Source organism: Tarenaya hassleriana, unplaced genomic scaffold (assembly GCF_000463585.1).
Source record: "Tarenaya hassleriana unplaced genomic scaffold, ASM46358v1 Cleome96, whole genome shotgun sequence".
NCBI lineage: Eukaryota > Viridiplantae > Streptophyta > Magnoliopsida > Brassicales > Cleomaceae > Tarenaya > Tarenaya hassleriana.
Genome location: NW_010972002.1, coordinates 30,604 through 51,954, shown reverse-complemented (window position 1 = coordinate 51,954; position 21,351 = coordinate 30,604). Strand labels below are relative to the sequence as shown.

Below are 21,351 nucleotides of genomic sequence, written 5' to 3'. Positions count from 1 at the left end.
AATAGTTTACAATTAATATTTATTAATACAATATTTAATAAATAATTAAAATTATATTTTTATTTTTAAATTATAATTGTTTATATCAATATTTTAATATAATTCATAATAAAATTACAAATATATAATTTAAAATTAATATTTTTTAATAAAATATATCATTTTATTTATTTTGTCTGGGCTGGCTCTGTTCTCATATTATATATATATAGTGAATAATTTATCAAAAAAATTAATGATAAAATTATGTAACGGATAAAACGGCTAAAGAAAAGTGAGACCAATTCATTTAATTGTGATAAAATTATTTATATTGTGAGAAAATAAAATAAAAAATTGTCATCAAATGGGTAACCAGATTGGACCAGCCCAATTTCGGCCATCTAAATTGACAACTAACCAAAACCAATCTTGGACCACTGGTTTTTGAGACCCATGGGCGAGCGTCGTTTGCGTTTTGATTCGCTCTCTAACGTGATTGTTGTAGTAGTAAAAAAAAAACTAAATAAAATAGACCTTAACAAAGTTTTAAAATGACAGTATTTTTGTAGACAGTGTATCTCGTTTTATTCGATAAATGATTAAAAATGAAAATAAAATTATCCATAAAATTCTTGAAATGATATCGGAAACTCTGTTGATCACTTTCGACACTTAGTTTCATAAAATATACGGGACTGACATTTATTCGTTGACCGATCTATAGCTCTGAGTTTGGAACTGCTTCAGACATTTGATCCTGTCTGAATTCCGATTCATTCAACTGCTCCCACCACACTGTGATATTCAAAAAATATATATAATAACATTACGTAGTATTTAGATTTTACCTATAATAATTAAATCTCTAATAGATTGATCGTCGTGGACATATAACATGCAAAGCATACCATTAGAGAATCGAGATCATGCATGAGATCAAGATCTCAGATATGTTTTTTTTTCTACCTGCCGAGGTAAAGCTTCTCGCCAAGGACAAAGTAAGCGAGAACTGCGACAAGAACTGTGGAAAGCGGGTTGAACATCGTCACGAAGACCGGCCCTTTCCGTTCCGTACACCATAGCTGAGCAAATACGACGAAACCCGAAACCGCTACTCTCTTTTTACCAACAGTAAACGAAAAAAAAAACCGTTATTTATTTACCGTTGAGTTCAATGAAGAAGAAGAAGATGATGAGGCTTTCCTCACTCCGTATATGGTGGACCATAAATCGACATTGGGTCGGAGCTTCCAAGCATCTGGTCCAGGCACGATCATGGCGGTGAAGACGGCGGACGAACCGCTCCTATGAAGGACATCCACGCCGTGAGGGAGAGTTGACCCGAGTATCTTTCCAATGTATACGCCTGAGAAACTTCTAGAATGTTCTCGTTATACGAAAACACAAGATCTTTCAGATATATATGGGAGATACCGTATTTAACCTAAGTTATTTACGACTTTTCTATGTATATATGAACAATAAAGATCACATAAAAAACCTTATTGCGTAGAGATCTAGGTAAGAGGGCCAAGTTATATATATCTGCATGATGTACCACATGGACCAGGTCAGGCAGCTGGAGACGGTGAGGATCGAACCCTTGAGCCAATCCTCGTGGAAAACCAAGTTTCCTTCCAGACGGACCAGAGGGTTCCACAGATGTTCGATGACTGGCCCTTTATAAAGCGTCATGATGGTCACACCCCTCAAGGAAACGACCGTTCCCACAACCTTGGCGATTCCTCTAGGGTTCTTGAGATCGATAGCTTCTAGACGGAGAATCACTGCCATCAGAAACGTCAACGACGAGATCGTGTTCACGATCGATGACAGAAACGTTGGAGAGGTGAACCTCAAGCTCGCGTACACTACTAGAAAACAACAAAAGTTGCGTCACCCTTTTATATTTTTGCGTCATCATTTTCAAAAGGTGACGCAATAGTGACGCAACCAAAAGCGTCACCATTCATACCGTCACCAATTCAGATTTCGTCACCAAGCGTCACCAAAGGGTGACGCAATAGTGACTCAATTTTTGCGTCATTAAATAGTGACGCAATTGTGTCACCTTTTAGCGTCACCTTTTGGTGACACAATTGCGTCACTATTTAGTGACTCAAAAAGGTGATTCAATTATTGCGTCACTAAAACGTATTTTGGATCCAAAAATAATTTTTTTAATCTCGAATCTAATCCTATACCTTATTCCCGACCTCTAACCTCCAACCGCGATCTTAAACCGAATCGGAAACTCTAAAATTGAATCCCCGAAATCCACTTCCCAGGAGGTCACCTATCCTTCCACTACTCCAGCTCAAACACACTTAACTTTAGAGTTCCAATTGACAAGCAACCAACTGATCCAATTTAAACTTCTGATATATTACAACATTAATACATATACATATACAAATATTTATACTTACAAATATATATATACGTATATATTTGTACGTATATATACATACATAAAATATATATTTATATACATAACATATGTTTGTATGTATAAATATATGCATATATATATATATATATATGATTATATATATATATTCATATATATGATGATATATATAAATATATAATATATATGTATATATAAAATACACATTTATATATAAAATAATCGTATATTTGTATATACAAATACACATATATAATATATACGTATACATAAAATTTACGTTTTATATATATATCTGTATATTTATACATATAAATACATATATATATAATATACGTATATATAAAATTTATATTTATATGTAAATACTCGTATATTTATACGTACAAATACATACATACATATATATATGTATATATAAAAAAATATATATATATATATATATATATAAATATTTGTATGTTTATACGTATAAATAATAATATACAGATATAGTGACGCAATTGCGTCACTAAAAGGTGACTAAATTGCGTCACTAAAAGGTGACTAAATTGCGTCACCAAAAGGGTGACGCAACTATTTGCGTCACCTTTTTTCGTGACACAAATTTTGCGTTATTTTTTGCGTCACGTTTTAGTGACGAACTATTTGCGTCACTATTTAGTGACGTTTTAGTGACGAAACTATTGCGTCTCTATTTGCGTCACTTTTGCGTCACCATTTTAGTGACACAAATTTTGCGTCACCTTTTCCGTGTTTTCTAGTAGTGTACATGTTTAGAGTCAAACTTACCCCGTAACCATCACCAAGATCGATCATATTCACCACCAAATTTGTTGTACGGATGATATATATACTTACCCGATAAGCGATAGAACGAAAATCTCCACCATAAGGGCTAATGTCAGCTTCGGGACTTTACGAGAGCCCAAGAGGATTTCCGTAGAGAAAAGCAATAATTTCTAGTACCCAGAAGCTGAAAATGGCTAAATCAGTGCCATGCTGCTCTATTTTCATACAAGGGGCCGAGATATGGAAAATATCACTTTCCTTAATTTTAATTTCCATTTTTTCCCAATCAGCTTGAATGTGCGAAATGGAAATTTGAATCCCAAAAATATACTTTTAAGTTAACAATAATAACATATAAGTTAAAAGCTTTATACGGTGCGATATGAAATATACAAATTTCTATTGTGAAATTGATTGTTCAAAACCATTTATGAAAAAAATCCAATTTGCATGTACCAAATATATGGGAATTCATTGGTAACCGACTTAAATAAATCTCAGCAACATTCCAAATATTTCCTCAAAATTCCATATTAGGTTCTCCCACCATATATGTTACGCATTGAAAATGTAAATTTTACCAATACTATAGTTAGGGTTTTGTAAAAATTCTATATTGCATTCAACATCTTTTGTATATAAATACCATGCATTGTGATCAACATAGAACATAGTTTGATATCTAACACATAGAAAGCGTTCTGTCTTATATATTTGAATATTCGTTTACTGTTTTTGAAGGTTGAGAGGATGGGTAACCCGGTGACGTATTGGGGGTCGATCGCGGTTGCATGTATATTGGTCGTCCTTATTATCATTGCATGTGTTTGGGCAGTGCACCGCAAGGATACATACGGGACAAGATGATTATATCCGCAACAAGTGTTTTATTTTTGAAGACATTCGGAGTTTATTTTATTTTTATTTTCATCTATTATCCATATTGAATTATGTTTTAGTTATTTTTTTCTTTTATTCGTTTGGTTAAGGAATCGTATTTGTTATAGTTGTAATTTGGCTTTGCCAATATTTATAATATAAGAATGTTTTAAAGTCGGAGTTTTTTTTTATTATTTATTTTTCTCTCCCCCATGTAAGCAAGTTTGATTCCACTGCGTTACAAAATGTTACGACCGTCCAAATCCATGCCTCCACGAAATATCTAACATTCGATTTCTAATTTCATAAAATATATGAAAGACTGAACAAATAGTTTTGACGATAATATGTCAATATTAGAAACGGGTGTAAATATCCAGATTCGCTCACCCTTCATACGATCGTCATAAAGAATCAAAATTCAATTGTGGGAGAAATCGTAAAACAAAATTTCTTAATTGATATAGAATTTCATGACAAAAAATATATGGATAAAATTTATTTTTTATCATCTTTTTTAAACCTAAAGAAGAAAAAGAAAAAGAAAAAGATATTTTACTGCTCTCGTTGAGAGTCGAACTCAAGACCTCCCGCTTACTAAACGGGTGCTCTAACCAACTGAGCTACGAGAGCTTTTCCCTTCAATTTTGTTTTTCCATGTAATATATAGTTATTTACCTGATTGTAATCAATAAGATTGTGTAAAAAAAAAGATTGAGATATTTTATTCCTTTATTTTTTTTTTACCAAAAAGATGCTTCAGAGATTAGAAACACGGATAATTCGTTTCTAACGAAATCTAAAGCCCATATAAATTGTGGGCCCATCATATAAATGGGCCGACCGAGTTGTTATTTTGTAATCAAGTCCGGTTTACAATTGTATGTCGGTCGCGCGTGTGATACATTGGGAAATACAGTCGGTGGGACCCACATTATATTTCCCTCGGAAATTTGTTTTAAATATTTTTCCAGTTATGCATCTAAATTAATCATTGCAAAATTATTTTTAGGGGAATAAGATGTTTTTTTTTTTGTTATAAGCAGTTAAATGGTTATGCTGTTTATAGGATTTGTCTGATAATTTGTAGGCTGCATTGGCGCTACGTCTACGTGCATGTCTTTCCCTCTAAACTTTATTCTTTACTGTTTTCTATTTTTATTTCTATTTGTAACAAAGATTTTACCAAAAATATTAAATCGAATTGGAAAAATTGAAGATGTTAAAAAATATTAGGGCTTATTTTTTTTATGTAATATCATCCTGAATTATATTAGGGCTTTATGATAAAGGAGAATCCGCACAATATTTTTTATGTAATATATATATATATATATATATATTAAATTCTAGTGACATTGTTACTGTTATATGGATGATGAGTTTACCTTGTTATTAACATATTATAAAAAAAAATATTATACTATGTAAAGAAGGATATAATTTATTTATAAATTCTTCTTATTTTTAGTGTTTTTGTGGGCCACGAGATATTTTTAACTTCTCACGTTAAGCTATTAATGTTACATTGTGTCAAGTCTGGAGGCGCCCCTCGCGAAACGCAAAAAATATTTTCTCGCTAACCAAACAGAAGGCGACCGAGAAAATTACCCAGGGTTTCGATTCAAGTTGTCCGATTATCTCTGGGAACGCAGAACAGGGAAGCATGCCCTAGAAGAAGAACGCCAGATCAAACCCTCTCTTTTTTCTGGGTTTTCTTACATGCACCATGTTGAGCTACGTCGATCGATAAAGTTCAGATTTTTTTTTTTGTTTGAGAAGAGAAGAAGATGGTGATGGAGAAGGAGAAGCTGAAGACATGTTTGACTTGCCCTATTTGCCATGATTTCTTCGATCATGCCACCACCATCTCCGACACCTGTGAGCCCTCTTTCTTTTCCGTTTTCTTTTCCTTTTTCATGTTGTTTGAGGGCGTTATCGTTTCGGATTCTGATCTAGGTTTATGTCTATTTCATTGCAATTATGGTTTTCGATCTTCTTCTATTTTCTGTTTCATTAGTTTTTGCTGATCTATTGGCATATCTGAAAAAGTTTGGACCCTCAAAGAGTAAAACGGAAAAACTAACCAGTTCTATTCACTTGAGAAAACTGTCAAGTATAACTCACTTTTTGTTAGAGCTACTCAACACCCAGATGAAACTCCCCCTAAGTTTCAACTCTCTCTCACAATGAATTCTACCGATCAAAAACCTTACCAACCCAAACGCTCACCAAAGGAATAGAGATTTTTCCATTAGGTCTCCCCCTCAGATCCACGCCCAAACACTCACCAGAGGAAAGAGATTTGCCCCATCGGTCTCTTCCTCAGACACACACTCACTCAAAAGAGAGTGCTCACTCACTAACAAAAAGACTCTTTTAGTCAAATATGCTTTGCTCTCCGTGAGAACTGATATGCACTTGCTCTCTCCTTTATATAGGCTCCTCCAGTTCGCCTTAGATCTCCACGAATTGATTTGATAGACTCCTCCTTGATTTTCTTTGATTTCATCTTTATCTTCAAGATCTCATCTTTATCTCTTGTTTGACTTTATCTCTTCAGCCTTTGACCTTATCTCCAAGATCTTATCTTTATCTCAAATCTCCTCAAATCTTCTTGGCTTTGATTCTATCTTCATCTCTTCAAGTCAAATCCAAACTTCGTGGCTTAACTTCGTGGTTCTATATCTTCAGATTGATTTTCCTAAAATCTCTCCAAGTGGTTGACATTGAGTCCATCTAAATCTCTTAGTCTTTGACTTTATCTCAAACTCGTCAGATGTACCTCAGATTTGCGTGAGTTCCACTTAACAACCAAAAAACACATGTGCAAATAATTGCACTAACAATCTCCCCCTTTTTGGTTATTTCAGATCATGCACACACACATAAAAATGTTCTCAATTCAGCACAACTTCGCATCAGGATTCGCATCATGATTCAGACATATTTGACTTTGCTTCACTTAACAACACATTTCTCCACATTCACTCAGACAAGTTTGACTTAAATTTGAAGTAACTCTGACCACTTTGACCTTGTCTTTTTCTTTTGTTCCTGTACGTTCTAATTTCCATTGATGGAATCATTATCGTCTCATTATCTTCATCTTCTGAATCATCATCTACACATTCTCCCCCTGTGTGCATGTATGAAATAATCCAAAATCTTGAGTGAGAAGAGATTTAAGACACTTACCTGGCTTGCAGAATTTTGAATCTTCCATTTGGATCTAGGAGTGCACACCTTTTGTCTCACTATTTTTCTGTTCAACACTTAAAAACAACACTCGCAGTAGGATAATATGAGCGACACCTCCTTTCTCATCACAAAATTGATTGCAAGTCTCTGATTTTTCAGCTCCACATTGTCCAATAACTTAGTCATTACTTCACCACTCAACTCAAATCCGGTTTATATATATATTTTTTTTAAAATCAAATGAAAACACATGCGAGATTAATTGGGATCTTTCAAATTTTAAATCTAATAACATCATTCAACAGATCATTAGAGCATAATGCTTGATCAGTTAAGTCAGAAATACCTCACTTTCCACCGAACACTTCACTGACTTTTCTCCCTCTGAACTTCTAGGACGTTGAAACCGAGCATGCAAGTTTCACCATTTAAGTCCAAACTATCTCACTGAGATATACTCTTGTAATGTTTCAAATTACAGCGGAGTATGATGCATGAATATCATCTGCCCTTAGACCATCTATAGACTGCATGTGGTTCAACTTAGACCCGATTGATTCAATTTTCCAATCTACTCATATCAACTTTTCCTCCTTTCCTTTTTCTTTCTTTTTCTTTTTCCTTTTTCATCACTCTTTTTTTTCTTCTTTTCCTTCCTTTTTTTTTGTCATTCAGGAGTACTAAGTCAATAGAGGAGTATCAGGGGATGCCCATGTTATATTTTTTTTTGAAGTATACTTGGCATACATGTCAAGTATCACTGACTCTCCTTCACAATCATTGAACCAAATCACTTTCGAATAGACACCATTAGAGATAAAATCATATTTCTCCTAAACCAAAAGATTTTTTTTTTTAAAACACACAAACCCATTCATATCAAGTGGTTTCGTAAAGATATCAGCTAATTGGCGTTCAATGAGTGCATACTCAATCAAAAGACCGCTCTAATTTGCTCTTTGAGAAAGTGGTACCGAATTCATACCTTCCACTTGAGTGTACCCTTGAGCCACTAACCTTGGTTTGTTGCGACTGACTCTTCCATCTTCATGCATTATCTTGAGGTAGTACTCATCATTCAAACCCTCGTGCATCTTAATAGATTCATCCTGGTCAAGATCTGAGTGATTACTGACTGGTTCTCGAAGTATATCAGATATCTCGTAAGTTTTCCCTCTACTTTGATGCCATAACTCTGTCCTCGATTGATCATCCCAAGTATAACAGTTACTCGGTGTTCGCTTTCCTGTCAACACACACTCATTCAACGAGTTAGTGACTAAACATACATCTTTAGTGAAGTGTACCTGAAGTCCAGAGTCACAAAGTTGACTTATGCTAATGAGATTCGCCTTGAGTCCTTCAACCACATTCACATTAGTGAGGGCAGGCAGTGCAGATGAGTCCAACGTTCCTTTTCCAATGATCTTTAATTTTCGTCCATCACCAAATATAACATTGTCACCCTTGTTGCTTTCTTCAAAAGTAGAAAGTCGACTCATGTCACCAGTCATGTGTTTCGAGCATCCACTGTCGAAATACCACTGACTTTCTCTCGAGTTCAGCTCTGATGTACAAGCAATATTGCACCTGTTGATATCTTTCCTCCTCCAGACTTGTCTCCATCTTGGTGCGAGTGGTACCTGATTTCTCCTCCAGTAGCAGTTCACTCTGATATGTCCTCTTTTGCCACAATGAAAACAACTTCTGTGCTCACGATACTGCTTTCTCGGATGAAGATCAACCTTGATTCTTGGAGTATTTTTTACCGGAACAATATTCTCATCTCCAAGCTTTCCTTCAGAAACAAAGTTTTCTACTTTGTTAATACTTCCTCCAGTGTATCCTAGGCCAGCATGCCCAGAATCAGTTCGCCCAATTCTCAGTAGATGATCAAGCTTTTCTGTACCACTTCCGAGCATCCTTACTTTTTTCATAGTCTCATCCAACTGACTTTGTAGTAAGGTGATCTTTTCTTCTTTTTCTTTCAGCTGCTTCTTTAGATCAATGATAATTGAATCTTTCTCCTTTTGTTCTTTGATCAGCTGTTTCCTCAAGTCAGTGAGTGTTGACTCACTCTGTTTTTGTTCCTTGATCAACTTCATGTTGATATCGTAGAGCTTTGTCATCTCTTTGTACAGATCTTCTTCACTAACCTCCTCTTCTTTTTCTTCACGTTCTTCTATGTCACCAACGAACGCAATAAAATTTGAGCGTTCTTCTCCTTCATCTTCGTCAGATTCAGTTTCTAAATCTTTGTGAGTGAGTGACGATTTTCCTTTTCCAGTAGCACACTCATTCTTCATATGACCATATCCTTTGCACTCATAACATTGAAGATCCTTTAGATTCTTCAACATTGCTTCCCTCTTAGCAATGCTAGAACACTCAGCTTTCCAGTGACCAACTCCCTTGCATTCGAGACACTTTCCAGTGTTTCTAGGCTCAAGTTTTCCAGCGGTCACTGACTTTTTCTTGAAAAACCTGTTGAACTTTTTGACAATCATCGCCATGTCTTCCTCCAGTGATACTTGACTTGGATCCTCAGATGACCCTGATACTTGACCTTGAGTGTCAGATATCTCTGGGACATGGAAAGCCATATTTTTGTGCGACGTTGTTGCTCTCTTTGGCTTCTCATACAGCTCTAATTCTAATTCATGAGCAGCAAATGCACCAACTGTTTCTTTGAAACTAACAGTGTCTACATTATTTACCATGGTGAAAGCAGATTTATGAGACATAAACTTTTTTGGTAAACTTACTAGGAGTTTTGCCACGAGTTGTTTGTCTCGATAGGTCTTTCCAAGGACCTCTGCTTCGTTTGCCAGTGCATTCAGCCTTCCACAGAATTTCTTGACACTCTCGTTTTCACCCATTTGAAGCATGTTGAATTGATGCTTGATTATATCTCTCCTTGTGCGCTTGATACTTGAGGTTCCTTCATGAATTAATTCAAGTGAATCCCAGGCTTCTTTTGCTGACTTACACCCTTGGATCTGCTTGAATTCGTCCTTATCAACGGTATTGAAGATGATGGTTATCGCCTTTGAATTTAATGCCGATGCTCTCTTCTCTTTGGTTGTCCATTTAGATCTAGGCTTCAGAATTTTCTTTCCATCAACCACGTAAGTTGGAGCACTCCATCCTTCTTCCACCGAACTCCAAGCATCTTCATCAATCCCTTTGATGAGATTCATTGCTTTTACTTTCCAAAAGCTATAATTCTCCGAATCAAGAATTGTGTACGTCCCAAGAGCGTGAAACCCTTTGATCGAGTCCATGTTGTGTCTTCCACACTTGCACCGATATGAGAGGACAAGTTCCTACGATCGGTGACCGGCTCTGATACCAATTGAAGAAGTTTGGACCCTCAAAGAGTAAAACGGAAAAACTAACCAGTTCTATTCACTTGAGAAAAAGTCAAGTACAACTCACTTTTTGTTAGAGCTACTCAACACCCAGATGAAACTCCCCCTGAGTTTCAACCCACTCTCACAATGAATTCTACCGATCAAAAACCTTACCAAAACTTAAACGCTCACCAAAGGAATGGAGATTTTTCCATTAGGTCTCCCCCTCAGATCCACGCCCAAACACTCACCAGAGGAAAGAGATTTGCCCCATCGGTCTCTTCCTCAGACACACACTCACTCAAAAGTGAGTTATCACTCACCAACAAAAAGACTCTCTTTTAGTAAAATATGTTTTGCTCTCCGTGAGAACTGATATGCACTTGCTCTCTCCTTTATATAGGCTCCTCCAGTTCGCCTTAGATCTCCACGAATTGATTTGATAGACTCCTCCTTGATTTTCTTTGATTTCATCTTTATCTTCAAGATCTCATCTTTATCTCTTGTTTGACTTTATCTCTTCAGCCTTTGACCTTATCTCCAAGATCTTATCTTTATCTCAAATCTCCTCAAATCTTCTTGGCTTTGATTCTATCTTCATCTCTTCAAGTCAAATCCAAACTGCGTGGCTTAACTTCGTGGTTCTATATCTTCAGATTGATTTTCCTAAAATCTCTCCAAGTGGTTGACATTGAGTCCATCTAAATCTCTTAGTCTTTGACTTTATCTCAAACTCGTCAGATGTACCTCAGATTTGCGTGAGTTCTATCTCGCCGGATTCTTCTCCTGAAATCTCTCAAGTTTGTTGAACCTGCAATAACCACTTAACAACCAAAAACCACATGTGCAAATAATTGCACTAACAATCTCCCCCTTTTTGGTTATTTCAGATCATCACTTAACAACCAAAAAACACATGTGCAAATAATTGCACTAACAATATCTTAGCTATTTCGTTAGATTTGATTGTTTCTCTATGTAATGGTCATTAGTCTTGGTGCTATGCTGAGGAAGATAATGTCTCTCCAGTGTCAGTTTACACACTATATGAGTCGCTCTGGAGTCGTTGTTTCACGCCCATATATTCTCGGATCTTAGCGTTGTGTTCAGTATTTATGTTCTGCGACAGTAGAGATTTGAAAGTTGTGATCTTTCGGTAAGAAATCAAGAACATGTCCCAGACCGTTTTGATGATGTCGGGTTCTCTGGAACTCTGCTTCACCCCGGTGTTGTCTCGTTATTTGCAGAATGCTGTCAGTTACCGGGAAAGATCTTCTACTACAAACGAAAGAATGAATGTATTTTGCTTTCGGGATTTGAAAAGTTTTAAGCAGTTTGCAGGAAGTACATACATGACAAGATAATGGACAAGAACCTAAGCCGCTGCAGAGCTTAGTGGAGTGGAGGATCCAAACAGCTCTTCCTTTGGAGGATCTGCCAAAGATTTCGCCGTGGTCCTCTCTTACGGTCGCAAATGCCTTCACTGAACGCCGTCCATTCCTGACCTTTCTTGCAATGCAAGGTATCTCACACTAGGTTGCTTGCTCGGCAAGAAAACATAAAGCTCCTGAAACTTATTGGACTTCAGTTCTTTACTTGGACCGAATCTTATAATAATAAAAAAAATTGAACCAACTTTGAATTATACTACAGGGCAATGGTCGTGTTACGAAGGTGGGTTCGCACTCGCTCGGGCTTCCCGCTCGATGGGGCATCTCTTTTCTGATCTAAAGACATGAATGGCCCGTGTAAAATTTACAGAATCGGCAACTAACTTTCTTAAGTGACATTTTGCCCCCTATATTTCACGCAGTTCATGGTCCAATAGGGATTACGAAAATTTACAATATGTTCTTTAGTTTTTCAATTTCCAATTCCAACATTTGATAGCAAAGAGTTGCAATGCAATGTTGCACTTGGAGTCAATTCCAACTCATAACAAGACAAAAGTGAGAGCTCTTGCTTCATAGTTCATACACATAACATAGCCTCAACAAATGCCCCTTCTCAACATATTTCCGGAGATATGAACTTCCATATGCATATACATAATATAAAGATATATAAGAATATATCATATGAATCTTCTCCTCTTCACCTACGAGCCAGTCTCTGGCCTGCTCCTGCAAGCAATGCCTTTCCAATGGCGCCTGAATGAAGCCCACAAGCAAGAGCCAAACCTCCTATTGCAATCCATTTCCAATCAACCCTTAACTGATCTCTCTGTCTTCTCGCCTCTTCATCCAGAACTCGTGTCTTGTCTTCATCTCTTAAAGATGTCTCCACCGAATCCGCGTTCAGTTTGGTCGTGATTCCTGCTATCTCGGCCATTCGGGACAGGTAACTGCCTGTTTTTCTTGCGTTCTGGTAGGCTCGTAAGCCCGAGTTTAGCTTCTTGACCGCTCCCCACATTCCGTGACGGACGCCTAACTTCGCTACGTCTTTCGGGATTCCCATGTCTTCGTAGTGGACGAGCATGACTTCGCAGGCCGTTTTCTGCCCATCCCTTTTCCGGGATTCAACTGCAATTTCAATTTTTGCTTAGAAAAAGAAACCCGAGCCACTAAAAACGTTGTTCATAGAGATAGGACGGGCTTTTACCTGCTCTTATCACCCAACTAGAGAAATAAAGCTCAATGCGCCTTGGCTTAGCCCTTTTCGGCAGAGCTGGATATGGTATACCCTATGAAGTTAAGATATCGAAACAGCCAAAAATTAGATGGTGTTCTGTTTTCTCGAGTTTTTACACCATTTATGTAGTTCACATTCTTATTCTTACCATGATCATCATGTTTCACTGGTAATGGAATGAACAACTTATGGAACCAAAAACATTATCCCGTGTAGACTGATGTAGAATTTACAGTGCTGAGATAACGTGGTTTTTTTTTCCTTAAATGCGGCAAACAACTGGAGACTTTCTTCAATCAGAAGGGAACCGTGAAGATGCAAAATGCAGAAAGTTACCTTTGTCACGCAGTAATATGTATTCCCAGCCTCCCATATTCTCCGACCAATGATATATTCCCTGTCACTACAGAAAAATGGAAACTGCAGAAGGGAGAGGAGAGAATTCAATCATGGCTTCTACGGGATCTTTTCCAATGGAAAAAGGAGGTAAAGCGACTATGATACATCAACTAAAGGAGGAATTGAAAACCTTTTTAATCCAGTGAACAATTATGGCTCCAGACTGAGGGTCCTCTTCCAAAGTTTTGAAGTATGAAAGCATAGGATCCCATTTAGGCCGGAATTCGTCGTCCCAAAAGAAATCCCTTACAATCTCCGGAGTTGCATCCTCAAAAACTGTCCGGCTGCGGTAAACTACAGGACCTGTCTGAGAAACATCAAAACCTTTCAGGGACTAAAAACATGGCTCAGAAGAACCTTTATCATGTACTGTTTAAGAAAACCTCTAATGTTATAAACCCCAAAACAAGTTTCAGACAAATATGATGCATCATGCAAAGTGATCCAGAACATCAAAAAGTATCTAAGCGGGGAGTACTAAGTCATAGAATAATGTATGACAACAGAAAGGAATACACAGCGTATATTGATAATCCATGTGCGCATTTATTCTTGCTCGTCCAAGTAATAAAAGTATCGGCCTCGGATGTCAACTATTTTGATTCAAAAATAGATTCTATCGATCCACAAGTTTTGTTTGTTTCATCATTTATTCATGTAATTATTTACTTTATACCCAACTGAAAACCTCTTATTACTACTCTTCCTTTTATGTTTACAAGGAACAACACATATGAAACAAGAGTTAAAACTTTAGATTACCTCGGGTTCATGACGCCAAGCCTGGTAGCTCATATTCCCAGTGTTTTTTTCCATCATGGATTGCCATTCCCTATCTACATTCCTGACTTCAAGCAGATTCAGCAGATGCTCCAAATCATTCTCTGTAACAACGTCTTGCTCATTCTCCGCACTTTCATCACTACGCCTGCCGTGAATCAGCACAGCAAAAACCATTACTCTCAGTCACGTAAATTTCACTAGCCTTCAACTCTTCACAGGTCACAGTCCAGCTACTGGACACTCTTCTCAGTAATGAAAAACAGTTCTTTTGCTCACGTAATCTCCAATAATGAATTCGAAATAACATCAAAACTGCTAGCTTATAATGAAGTTGCTGACTTATCAAATGAGATATATTAGAGGATCATATTCAGGTAACAAACTATACATCTGCCGGAGATAAACGCAATACAACAATAAGCATCAGCAGATAAGCACGCAAAAAAAAAAACAAACAAACGAGGAAGTCGCATCAAAGCGTATGCCTTTACTTCAGAAAACACTCCTGTTCAATCCCTAGAGATCTCTTACAGCTGAGAAATCATTTCTTGACAAGAGTCAAATTCATCCAACAAAATGTCAGCCCTAACTATAAATACATGTCACCCAACAAAATCTTCCTGAAACTACAAGTCATTTGGAGGGTTCTCCACTATTGTGCTCAGCGATCACATTCACCAAAACCCATATCCAGAAAACCAGCTTACAATAGTTTTGATCAACTGTGGCATTATGCTAATGAATCTGCTAACGGCAAAAGCCCACTTTTGTCGCCACAAGAACACACTAGTACAAAAGAAACGGCGAGAAAAAAGCTCATCTTTTTACAAAAGTAACTGTCCTAGAACACCCTCAGTCATCTTAAGTAAATTTGTCGGTTTGCAAGAAGAAAACAAATCATCTGTTATTACAGAGAGATCCACTAAGACACAGAAGAAAATGCATAAAGCACTCATTTTTATCATCCACTGACCTCGAAACTATTCCTGGACCATCAATTGGAAGAGCATCCTCGACAGTAGCCGGAGTAGAAGCCGGACCACCGACGGATTTGTTGGCCCTCGAGCCGAGCCGCGACCAGATGGTTCGGCAGACAGAGAAAGCCGATAGAGCGGTGAAAGCGAGCCAGAGCCGCCGAGCGCCAAACCCGGGCGGAGCGGTCCAGAGAAACCGGAGCTTGGAACGGAACCCTAGGTAGACCAAACCGGTCCACCTAGGACGCCAAGACCAACCGATCAAGAGGCCGATCATGACGGCGAGCCAAATCGGGACTGCACAGAGCAAGATGTCGACAAATGTCTCAGTAACAGAGGGTTTCCTGAGGAAATCCATGAGATCGAAGAAAGTCTCATCCATGGCGGCCCTCAAATCGGGTAGTGCTTCCCCGATCCAGGAAATTTTCCCGAGAAAATGTCAGATTTCCGAGGGAAAATGGGCGTCGGCGGTCGTCTCCGGGAAATCGAGCGACATGGATCGAATCGACGCGGCCAAGAGGATGGGACACGAACACGAAATCTCTTCTTTCTTTCTTCGTCTTCTCCTCTCTTTGATTCTAGAGATAAATTTGCGATTAAAATTAATTAAAATTTAAAATTATTGAAATTTGTTGTACCGAAAAGACGTCGGCGGGGGACAAGGGCCAAACCGTCAATTCGGCATCTCCTCACGGGCCAGGTTGTGGCGCGTGTTGTTCACCTGCGGATAAGAATTATCTAATTATTTAATTCCACCAAAAAAAATATTTTTTTATTGATTAGTTCTTAACCCAACGCTAAAAATGCGTCAAAAAAAAAAAACCCAGCACACTACAGGAAAAAGTTCATATTTTTTATTATTTAATTTTCGCCACATATGGAAAGTTAAATATATGCATATGGAAAGTTATATCCTACTTGATTATATCTTTTAACAAGCATAGGATCAGCCAAGTTTCCATTTGGATTTGATTAATTACAATTTGAATTTTCCATAAAAATTGACATGTACTCTCCTTCAGCCCATCCAGGCCCATTAACATCTCCTCCAGCCCATCTAGGCCCATTGACATGGGTCAACACCCCATTATAGTAAGAATTTAGTTGACCACCACAAAGGCACAACCTCTACAGCTATTTGCTTATTTAATCAAATAGCGGATGGTGTATGATAAATTATTTCTGAATATATAATACGGTATGTATTATTATAAAGATACTCGTATAACCACCTCAGAATTAAATGAAAACTTTAACAATTCACTTTAAAGAAAAAAAAAAGGCATAATTATTATATTACAGACACTTTACACTTGCAACAAACACAAGTTAAAAACAAAAACAGCCACAGCTTAAAACAAAACAACAACAGAGACTCGCATATCCTCCAAGATCTATGCTCCTCTCTCACATAAGATCAGAAGGCTGACACGCATATACATATACATATACACATATATATGTATTATATCAGCACCATGAACCAATCTCTGGTCCACAATGGCGGTTTATCTGGAACAGGACGAACCCTTCTGTTGCCTGGTCAGAGTGCTCATCTTTGGGTGAGGTTAATGGTTTTCAAAGTTATGCACTTCAGGAAACAAACCCTTTTGTTTTGTTTTGTTTCCTTTGCTTCGGTTAAGGGCATCGCCATTGCTCTCCCTCCTTCCAAGCTTCGGAGATTTCGCCAGAGTTGGAGTTGACTGAACAAAACATACATAAAACAGAATCTTACAGAACAGACAAGATTGGCCTGAAAGTGCATAAAGATGGGAACTTTATCCTTTTTACCTTCTTAAGTTCAACCTTTGGAGGAGGCCCTTCACGGTAGAAGCTTGGCATCGGGTTTGCTTTAAACATCAAACTCTTTCTTAGTTGCCTTATAGCCGCCTTGCTTTCTTCCTGAAAAACTCATTTTTTTAAATAGACGATCACAAAGGAAGAAGGGACAAAACTCTGAAGTTAACAAACGTATGTTTCTTGGCATTATAATAAAGGAATGTTAAAAGAAAAGGAACTCGAGTTTGCCACCTCGTTCCTTGCTTCACTCTGCGTTCTCTCAGCCTCCAAAGCTTGTTGCTTCTCCTCCAGTTTAATATAGAACTGACGGGTTGTAACAAAATGAAAGCCAACATGTGACGAAAAATGTATCAGAGTACGATCTTAACGAAGAAGATAAGGTAAGAATATTGCGTAACCTCCTTCCTTTTCTCTGCCCGTTCAGTGGATCGGAACACAGGTGTTGTGATAACTGTAGATCTTGACGTGACAGTCCGTGCAACCGATGTTAAGCTGTAAATAGTCAGAGTTAAACATCATATACAACTACACACATTGAAGAGATAAATGAGTAGAAAATTAAAAGTTAAAAGCATAGATTTTGAAGGGAAGGGGATACTAAGATGAGACAGAACAAGAATCTTCCTCGTCAGAATGCTTCTTGTTTTTAGGCTGCAATGGCTTCCTAGGCATCTGCATTGCAAGAGATATGAAGGGATAGTGTAAATATAAGACCCAGGTAAACAAACACGAGGTTATCCAAGAAGTGAGCAGTACAATAGCATAGAACAAGAGAACCCCACCTTTGACACACGATTTTGTACTATACCGTACCCATTGGACAACTTTCTTGATCCGGCTGTTGTATCACATTCACCCATAAATGAACGAAACCCAGATGATGCACGCTTTTCAGTTGCTAAAGCAAACGGCTGTGGAACAGTGTTCTTCGTTCTGTTACTTCTGCAGCCCGGTTTTGTTGCATGTTTTGAAGATAAATTTGACTTATTTACTGAATTGGAACCACCAATGCTCTTTTCTGAGGCAATTTTCTCGATATTCCTGTCTTCTGATACCTTACCAACCGGAGCTGTATCAGTGCATTCTTTCACGTCATGTTCATTTCCTTCAGAGTTCTCTTCTGGACTTTTGTTGGCATTCTCTTGTAACTCTGAATGAAGGGAAGGATCGGAAACTACTTGGTTTGGTCCATTCAGATCACCATCGGCATAAACTGTCGCACGGTCTGGCTCCTTGTCCAGACAGGCATCAGTTTCTTGTCTTCCGGTCAAATCTGCAAGATGAAATCTATTATCACCACACTTTACGGATTTGAAAGCTGATTGTTTACTGCATCCGATCTCTTTCTGAATCCAAGCCAAGCCTAGACAAACTTACAGTAAGATTCAACAACTATAATCAACACAACATAGAGAGCAGCAAGAGTAGATAGATTGTATCCAAGATTTGCCCGTAAAAAAAACGTAATTCTGCCCACAATTATGTCTATTCATATGGCTAAAGATTCAAGCAGGAGGAGTGAAAGATTTGCTCCATAACAGGAGAGAGTTTTAGGTCCACTCGACGAGAAAGAGGTCTCAGACAGTGATTCTGGAAGCATCAAAAGAGACCAACTTCAAGAAAATAAGATCCCTCTGGCAAGCATGGAACGGACAATGAAGTGTTTCCGAGGAAAAGATCATATCTTTTTAAATGGTTAAATTCCAAATGATGAACAAGACCCCAACTAACCATCTAAATTATGGTTGAAAAGGGAATAATTAACCAACGTGGGACCTGAAAGACAATGAGAAAGAACAAAGATAAACATCTGTTTAATGGCCCAACTTAACACAACAAGCATCATTCTCTGAATCTCCAGAAAATGCAGAGGGAGCAGATTAACATGGACATGGAATTTCCTTGCTCGAATGATGAAGCCAGACACAACCCAACAGAGTAAAACACAAGACTTAACCTTGCATTGTCCTAAAACAGAATAACTTCAACCCATTTTCTGAGCAAAATCCCACCAGGAACATAAAATATACACTCAAATAAACAAACAGATTCTTCATGAATATTTTCTGGCAATCAAATAACAAAGAGAAGCTCAGATTGTAGAACTCAACAGTAACTGTTTCCTGCATTTTCGAACATGCGACTAAAATCCCAGATACAGGAGAGCAAATTCATTTTCCCTCGCTTTCTCGGAAACCGGAAAGACACCATCAAAATTCCAAAATGCAGAAAACAAACATAGCAGATGTTCTCCAATTTCTCGGCATCCAAACAAAACCACCCACAAAAGACTTGAAAATGTCCCAGATCGTGAACTGAGCGCAAGCAACCAAGTCCAAGGATCAATGAAAAACGAACGAACCCGGGATCTCAAACATCGAAAACCGACTCTCGAATCTAAAAACAAGCGAAAACCGATCGGGAAAAAGAGGAAAAAACACAGAAAGAAGGAACCTTCCTCACCCATTTTTCTTGTGACAAGCGAAGAAACACCGAAACCGCTCTCTCTCTCTACCGTGCGTTTCTTCTCTCTCTCTCTCTACTGTGCGTTCTTACGAGTGTTTATGTTATGCGTTACTGTTGCTTGCTTCGTTTTTTTATACCCTCTCTCGTCGTCGGTGTTGTTAACGCCGTTACTTAACGCCGTCTACTAAGTTTTTCACCCCACCAAAGAAAGTAACTTCTCAGTTTTTACTCTTTTTTGACTTTTTTTCCCCCAACACTTTGCTTCCTTTTTTTACATTTTTTAATTTTCTTTTCCAATTCAAACCAAAAATTAAATGGTAGTAGTAATTACGTACTTTGCATTTCCGGTAACTAGTGTTTAATCTAATCTAAATGTAATAATAATGTTGAAGAGTTTGTCGGTCATCTCTCTCGTCTATTAGTTCGTCTATTAGTCACGACTGATTTATTTTTTACGTGTGTATCGTAAACTCGTATGCGCGTGTCTAGAATTTACTCAATCAGTTTATCCATAGTATAACAGTTGAAATTCCCAAAATAACCATAATAATAATAATATCGAAGCTAATGCTAAGAATCTTAGTTAAATGCTTTCTACTTTGAAACATCACCAATAACACAAAGAAACAAGCTTCTATATATATTTTGTCATTACTTCGACAAAACCAATAATACAAAAAAAGGTGCAAACTTTGTAAACTAATGATATTTTTGTTTGACAAAACAATCATTACTATTGATATTATATCCTTTGATAGGGTGTCGGTTTAAAATTAATTTAAAAAAAAAAAACAGATGATAAATTTTATAGATTCAAAACATCATGATGACTAACTACATCGTATTATAATATAAAAAAATTAATAATTTTCTTGATTAGTAATTCCGTTATTAATATTGTTAGTATCTTTTTTTTATAAGGTGTCAATTTTAAGTAAAAACGTACGTGATAAATTTTATAGATGCAAAATATTATGATGAATATCTAAATCTAAATCTTTTTTTTTTATCTTTCTATGCAATTAGTTAGTAATTTAGAAAGAATACAATATATTTATTCTTTAGATAATAATAATAATACAATTATGTAGGTGTTATTTACTTAACTTATGGTAGAACAAAAAAGCAGGATGGATTTATTTAAGAATATAGAATGATTAAAAGAATATTAGATTTAAAATTCCAAGAAAAGAAAACAATAATTAAGACTTAAGAGAGAAAGAGATGCATCGAAATGATTTTAACATCATTGGGCCCCATGCTTCTTTCTCCTTTGATTTGATTATTGCACCTTAGCTCTTCTGACTAATCCTTGTGTCACCACCATACCTCTTGGAATTACAAATATACCCTTACGGTTTGGCAGCAAAATTGGAGGATGACAATGGAGATTGAGGAATATAATACAATAGCTACTATAACTATATATATAAATATTTTCACAAAAAAGAAAACTATATATAAATATTATATTTCCGGATCATATATGGAAATTTTAGGAGGGGGGCATTTATAATAACTATTTAACTTTCATATCGTGGCCCATTTACAGGCCCAATTGTACAATTGGGACTTTATAATTCAGTTGGCCCGCATTACATCATACTGCAAAATTACAGATTACCATAATATTAATTATAAAAATTAATAGGCTGGGCGTTTCGGAAAATGGTTCAGATTC

The 21,351-nt window shown here is 37.0% G+C and overlaps 3 protein-coding genes and 1 non-coding gene across 8 annotated transcripts; all 4 read right to left on the bottom strand.

Annotated features, from left to right (window-relative positions):
• Window positions 1-583: 583 nt before the first annotated feature.
• Window positions 584-10,548, bottom strand: LOC104804750. Its single transcript, XM_010529095.2, has 5 exons — window positions 8,250-10,548; window positions 1,484-1,853; window positions 1,191-1,359; window positions 949-1,100; window positions 584-777 (listed from the first exon to the last, which is right to left on the bottom strand). The coding sequence occupies exons 1-5, from the start codon at window positions 10,546-10,548 to the stop codon at window positions 756-758; spliced, it is 3,012 nt and encodes a 1,003-aa protein (XP_010527397.2). The 3' UTR covers window positions 584-755.
• Window positions 4,623-4,696, bottom strand: TRNAT-AGU. Its single transcript has one exon. It is a non-coding gene; the product is annotated as a tRNA-Thr (tRNA).
• Window positions 10,549-12,533: 1,985 nt separating the features above from the next.
• LOC104804749 lies at window positions 12,534-15,786 on the bottom strand. Its single transcript, XM_010529092.2, has 6 exons — window positions 15,404-15,786; window positions 14,410-14,575; window positions 13,778-13,954; window positions 13,585-13,668; window positions 13,219-13,300; window positions 12,534-13,139 (listed from the first exon to the last, which is right to left on the bottom strand). The coding sequence occupies exons 1-6, from the start codon at window positions 15,784-15,786 to the stop codon at window positions 12,712-12,714; spliced, it is 1,320 nt and encodes a 439-aa protein (XP_010527394.1). The 3' UTR covers window positions 12,534-12,711.
• Window positions 15,787-16,643: 857 nt separating this feature from the next.
• Window positions 16,644-19,757, bottom strand: LOC104804747 (protein WVD2-like 3). 5 transcript variants are annotated; one of them, XM_010529090.1, is made up of 8 exons: window positions 19,668-19,757; window positions 18,936-18,980; window positions 17,987-18,477; window positions 17,803-17,876; window positions 17,603-17,696; window positions 17,436-17,507; window positions 17,196-17,306; window positions 16,644-17,107 (listed from the first exon to the last, which is right to left on the bottom strand). In XM_010529090.1, exons 1-8 carry the CDS (start codon window positions 19,669-19,671, stop codon window positions 16,973-16,975), a joined length of 1,026 nt encoding a protein of 341 aa, XP_010527392.1. In that variant the 5' UTR covers window positions 19,672-19,757; the 3' UTR covers window positions 16,644-16,972. The 5 variants fall into 5 exon arrangements, with proteins under 5 accessions (XP_010527392.1, XP_010527389.1, XP_010527391.1 ...); XM_010529087.2 differs by lacking the exon at window positions 19,668-19,757 and adding an exon at window positions 19,316-19,609; XM_010529089.1 differs by lacking the exon at window positions 19,668-19,757 and adding an exon at window positions 19,567-19,597.
• Window positions 19,758-21,351: the final 1,594 nt, after the last annotated feature.